The sequence below is a fragment of the Trachymyrmex cornetzi genome, unplaced genomic scaffold (genome assembly GCF_001594075.2).
Source record: "Trachymyrmex cornetzi isolate Tcor2-1 unplaced genomic scaffold, Tcor1.1 scaffold9, whole genome shotgun sequence".
Classification (NCBI taxonomy): Eukaryota; Metazoa; Arthropoda; class Insecta; order Hymenoptera; family Formicidae; genus Trachymyrmex; species Trachymyrmex cornetzi.
The window spans coordinates 193,390-199,256 of NW_017300244.1; the positions used below are offsets into that span (position 1 = coordinate 193,390).

The following is a 5,867-nucleotide window of genomic DNA, read 5'->3' on the forward strand; positions in this document are numbered from 1 at the left end:
GGCGGCAGCGGCGGCGGAGGCGGCGGCAAAGGTGCGCAATGGGTTATTTTCTATACATTGTTTCGCGAAAATGTGGCGCTCGAATTCCGCTGAAGGGCTAAATGCAAGCGGTGCGTTATTACCGGCCAGCTGTAATCGGGATGTGATCGTTTTACTTTCGCAACAGTCGGAGCTTGTACTGTCATAACATAGGCGCACTTATAACAACATTCTCGTTATGCGTCGTATAAATAGGTTCGATAATAATATATGTTAATGCAAAAAATGCAAAAAATTTACATCCGATGCCTAACTTTTATTTAAATCTCTGGTGTCTAATTTGGCCCACTTTCAAAAATTATATAATTTTTCAAATATCCTAATTATAATTAAGTGAACAATAAGTATCTTATTGGGTTGTACATGTGAATACATAACCAATAGTAAATAAAGCCTATAATGATCGAAGTTGAATGTTTAATGCTTAAATAATTCAGTATGAATTTATATATTATGGCCGGTATTCATAGTCGATTCTTATTTCAAGACTGTCTTAAGTAATGTCTTAAGACGCTAATGCAACCCTCTGGTTAGTTCGTGACTTTTTAAGACTCTTGAATATAAGATCTGATTATGAATACCGGCCTATATGTATTGAATCCTGCCAAACTACGCGTCGAATTAATTTTTCGATCTTGAAACGCCAACAGAGAGAACTATCTTATAGGTAGCACACAAATTACATTGCTCAGCAATTTAATAATTTGGTGCTCATATATAGGTATCTTAGAAAGGTCTAAATAATGGTACTGATAAACATATTAAAATCTGTAAATAATTTATTGCGAAAAATATTTCTTTAGCTGGAGATCGAATTCAGATTCCTTGCATTCCGTGCGAGCGTCTTAAGCCTTTGATTAAAAGCATTAGTCTAAGTTTTAGACTTCGTCTTTAATCTAAACGCTTAGTATAGAACTTAATCCAAAGACTTAGAATGCTCACACGGAATGCATCCTGATTTAATTCCCGACCGAGGTAATATTTTTCGCAATAAATTATTTACAGATTTTAATATGTTTGTGCATATCGTTAAGATGCCGATAAACATTAATTATTCTAAGATTCCTATACGTATCAAATTATTAAGTTGTTAAGCAATTTAATTTGTGATAGTACTACAGTAGTTTCGTTGGTATAGCATTTCAAGGCTGAAAAATCAATTTAGCGCTCAGTTTGACAGGATTTGATTTGCAGTATATAAATTCGTACCAAATTATTTAAGCACTAAAGATCCCGCTTTGACCTTTATTTTCTATTGATTATAATAAAGCCTATTTTTTTTATCGTATTCGTTTTTTACTTTTCTTTGCATAATTAAGTTAAAGCATAATTTCGGACATTTTTCAATTTCGGAAGCTTTTAAATAATTTAGCAGAAATCTGACGAAAACGTACAAAACAAAAGAAATTAGTGATGACAAAAAATCTTATATTTTGTTAATTGTAAATCTAAAAAGTTAAGATAATTAAGATTTTTCCTTGATATAATTCAAGGTTGTTAACTCGAAAGTTGAATACTGCAATCTAGATGTTACAAGAAATGACATAGCAGTCGTTTCTATTGTTCTTCTATTCTCTAGCGATTTTTTTACTTCCGATGAAGCGGCCGACTTTTTCTTCGGCACCTGAGGCATTGGTGGTGAGACGCTCGCGAAAAATGGACGTGCGCTCAGGTACTTCATTAATATTTCATTTCGTTGCTTATCGTTACCACGGTGCCGCGCCGCGGAGGCCCGCTCCGGGGCATCGTTACTCCCTCCAAGCGAGCGTGCACTAGGAGAGAGAACACCGCAGAGGAGGTGAAGGAGGAGGCTGTGTTAGGGAGGCAAGAGCGGGTGAGCTGGCAGCAAAGAAGGACGCTTTATTGCAATTGGGGTGACATTCTAGAAATTTTACGTCGTGGAAACACAGCGGAGACAGCCGCGGAGATTCAGAGAGAAGTAATGACATGCCGGGAATGCCGAGAGAAACAAAGTGAGGACCGAATAAGGCCACCGAAAACGACTCGTAATAATCCAACCGTATTTAGATGTGAGATTAAAGAGACCATGTGTCGTTAATAGGCAGGCATCCTGTAGAAAAAAAAAAATAAAACAGCGCTTTCATTCTTCTTTTTACGAGTTCTCACGAAAATTAAAATAAATGTCTAGTAGATTTATGAATCAATTATTCTAGTTATATAAGTTAAGTGGTAACCAACATTTTTGTTTCCTCTATTCCGCTGGATATGGTCATTTTAAGAGAGAATAAATTTCTCCAGGAATTATACGCATCTCTCTCTCTCTCTCTCTCTGTATATATATATTATAGAATAATTTCAATAAAAGTTCAACAACAAAAGTTCATGTAAATAGCGAATGGAAAGGGTCTCGGTGTGGGCGAGGAAGAGAAAGAAGCTGTGAGAAGAAAGCATGGTGGATGGAGAGGGAAAGAAGCGAGACGGAAGGGCGAAGAATCGCCAGAGGCCAGGATGGAAAGAGGGAGCAGAAAACGAGGGAGAACTACGGTCTGCCTCGGAGTCGCCCGAGGCGTCACGGAGCGCATTGTCTCGCTGGATATCTTCGGGGCAACATAGATCCCTCTCTTTCTCTCTTTCCCCACCCTTCTGACTCGCCTTTCGACCACCTCTCTCACTAGGACACGAAGGTGGAGAGGACGAACTCACCGCTATCTCCTCTCGTTTCCGCGCCTGCAGCGAAACGACCGTGCCTCCACCGCACCACTTCATAGGTGGGGTGTAGAGTACCGCGCGTCTAACCCCGGGGGCATCTCTCGCGCACAACGATGGGGATGAACGCGAAGAGAAGAAAGGGGAAGACCCCGCGTCCTTCTTCTTCTTTCATGGCGCGCGATCCCGCACCTTCATACACCCGCGGGCCAACCGAAACGATCACTCGCGTATACGTATATACATATTTTAATATGTGTACATGTAGGTAGGTGCACGAGCAAGCGCACGCGCGCGTACCTACATTCATGCATGCACGCGTGCACGGCGCATGCATGCATGCAGGGCAGGCAGGGCAGGTACGCGGTACGTTGGTACCATCGCATCGCCGGCATTTGCCTGCATCGCTCGCGGCGGGGCTGCGCCACCTCCTCCCCCTTCTTCTTGAACTTCGCATTCTACTTGCTTGATGGCATCATTTATCGCAAGAAAAATAATGAGATTAGGATAATCTACCCACCGCGGGCGTTACCGTGCGCTTTGCGAAATTTACTTTCAAAGTTCTTCATCGGTACTTTCCGTTTCGCTCCTTAAAGCACTCGTATGTGTATGTGTGTGTATGTATATGTATACGTATATGTGTGCGCGCACGCGGGAGATAATATGTTATCGCCGTTTCGTTATCGTAGTCTCGTTGAAGTTGCCGTGCTCCTCGTATCTTCCCCGCCGAGTAAGCCTGAGGGTGTCCTTCTTGCTGATGCTGCGGGCGAGCAGAGAGTCGTGGAAGGGATGAGCTTCTTCTTGTTCCACGTAATATTATGCGCTTTTACCCCCGGGCCAGCCGAAACAGCTCTTGCGCGTGTACGTGCGTGTACCGTCATATTGGCATCTGCCCGTATCGCCTGCGGCGACACAACTCTTGCTTTTTCTTCTTGCCATCGCATATTTTTCAATTGCGCTCGTCATGAGAGAAATAGAAAGAGAAATTTCAAACAAAATTGAGAATGGCGATATTGCGGTCCGATGGAAATGTCAACGACTCTGTTACGACCTTTTAACGTAATTTATTTTCCAACTGTCTCCTTCATTGCCGTAATTATTACGTTATCTACTTCAGCTTTACACCTGTTTTCTCATTTGCCACATATTCTTCAGTATAGAATGTGGTATCTGACTGTACTAATTTTATAAAATGTGTATCTGACTGGTATTGGAAAAATAGAATGTGAAAAATACAAAGTTACTTTTATTTGCTTCATTGCACTGCAAGTTTATATGATTTCATCTTTGGATTAAGTCAAATGATTTTTATACATTTCCGTGCGCGATTGTGTATATTCGTCAGATTAAAATCTCGTCTCTCTCATACTTTTTATTCTCTTAACCTATTTGTTCCAATTTATTTTTTCTAAAAATAATTAATGTGAAAGAAAATAAAAGAAAAATGTAAAAATGACTTTATTATCATTATATAGATAAAATGGGGTAAATATTACTATTGTTTTGTGTATTTCATGTTGTTTCTTCTCTTTTCCTTTCCTATATGATTCATAGAGGGCTAGCCAATACGGTTTTGTATATGCAAAGATATATACATATTATCCTACGTTCTCTCTCTTTGGCTGCATTGCCCATGGCGAAGCATATACCCTTTCCCCTATACACCAGCTTCCTTCTTCTTTTTTTCCTCCCCTTGCTCGTTTCTGTCCTTCTTTTGGCCGCCTCTCTTGTACATGTTGTTCCTTGACCGACCTCTTGTCAACCGTCTCAGCTCGCCTCCGCTCCAGGCAACTTTTCTTTCCGGATAAAACTTCACGGTATATCCCGCTTGCCTTCTCTCCTTTTCCTTGTTTTCTTGCCCTTTCCCCTTTCTGACTTGTCTTTAAAATTATGATTGTTCGAAGAATATAAGAGGAATATCTTCTCTATAACCGAAAATGGCTAGTCTTTCTAATAACACTATCGATGAAGAGCTTAATTTGATATAAAATTTGATAATTTGTATAAAAATAATTGTATAAGATGACGAAAAATGCAATTATTATTTCAAAAAAGTTATATAATCTGTCTAACCAGCAATTTAACATTGTTATTTAATACATTATGTTACTCTTTGAATGAGTTTTTATTCGATAGATTTTTAATTCTTAGTTAAATATGTAGTTGATGAATTAATTGATAATCATAATATTGTCGATGAAAGATCAGATTTAAGTAGATCAAAATTATTACGACAATTGTAATTAACAGATTTTTATTAAAAAATTTTTTACATTTTTATTAAGTTACATTTAATTTATTATGATTTGTGTATTAAAATATATATAAGATTTTTATGTTGAAATCAATATACCGCAGTTTTTAAAAGAAAAAAAATTTATTAATATCGATATATAGAATTATAACATATATAGCGTACTTTTTAAATATTTTATTCCATAAAACCTTTAAAATAAATGCTTCATATGCGGATGACACACACATAAGTATATGTTTTATTTTTTAATTTTCTCAAGTCTCAGATTCAATCATGTTATAATTAGAAACCAAATAAAATTCTCTCTATGTTGCAACATGGAGACAATATATACGCTTTCATTGAGAAGAACGACAATTAGATCATATATACTTCTTGTATTAAAAAATTTTAAATGTTAATTAAACACTAAAATTAAACACTAAACTATTCTTTTCACATTTTATATTTTTATGTTTTATTATGTTAATTAAATTAGGACTTAATAGTTGTGATCAGGATGGGATTATGGATTTGGATACTAATGTATTAGTTAGTTTTATCTAAACCAAAACGCAACAGACTTGATTGCCTGTACAATCAATTGTGTCGCGTTGCAGGGTCGGATTACATTTGTCCGTGCAGATTCCACCATGATGACGGCAATAAGTTCTGAATTTTGACTTAACTGTAATTATAAAGAATTTATTAAATAAAAAAGTTTGTTGAGTAATAATATTGCTACATAAAGAGAAAGAAACTTTCAAAGTAGTTAGTTTGAAATATGTGTTTCTTACACGTTTATAAAATATTAAAATATTATATTTATAGGAAATATGCATATAAAATATATATATATACAGGGTGGACCATCTGAAGTGATCCAGTCAAATATCTCGAAAACTAGTAGGGATAGAGAAAAATG

At 37.1% G+C, this 5,867-nt stretch overlaps 1 protein-coding gene across 1 annotated transcript in view; it reads right to left on the reverse strand.

The window, feature by feature from the left end:
- Window positions 1-5,452: 5,452 nt before the first annotated feature.
- The window catches only part of LOC108769357 (uncharacterized), a 2,685-nt gene continuing 2,270 nt past the window's right edge, over window positions 5,453-5,867 (reverse strand). Inside the window, exon 3 of the mRNA XM_018520280.1 lies at window positions 5,453-5,630. Coding sequence (XP_018375782.1) covers window positions 5,506-5,630 — 125 coding nt within the window. The 3' untranslated portion in view covers window positions 5,453-5,505. The remainder of the gene's footprint in view (window positions 5,631-5,867) is intronic.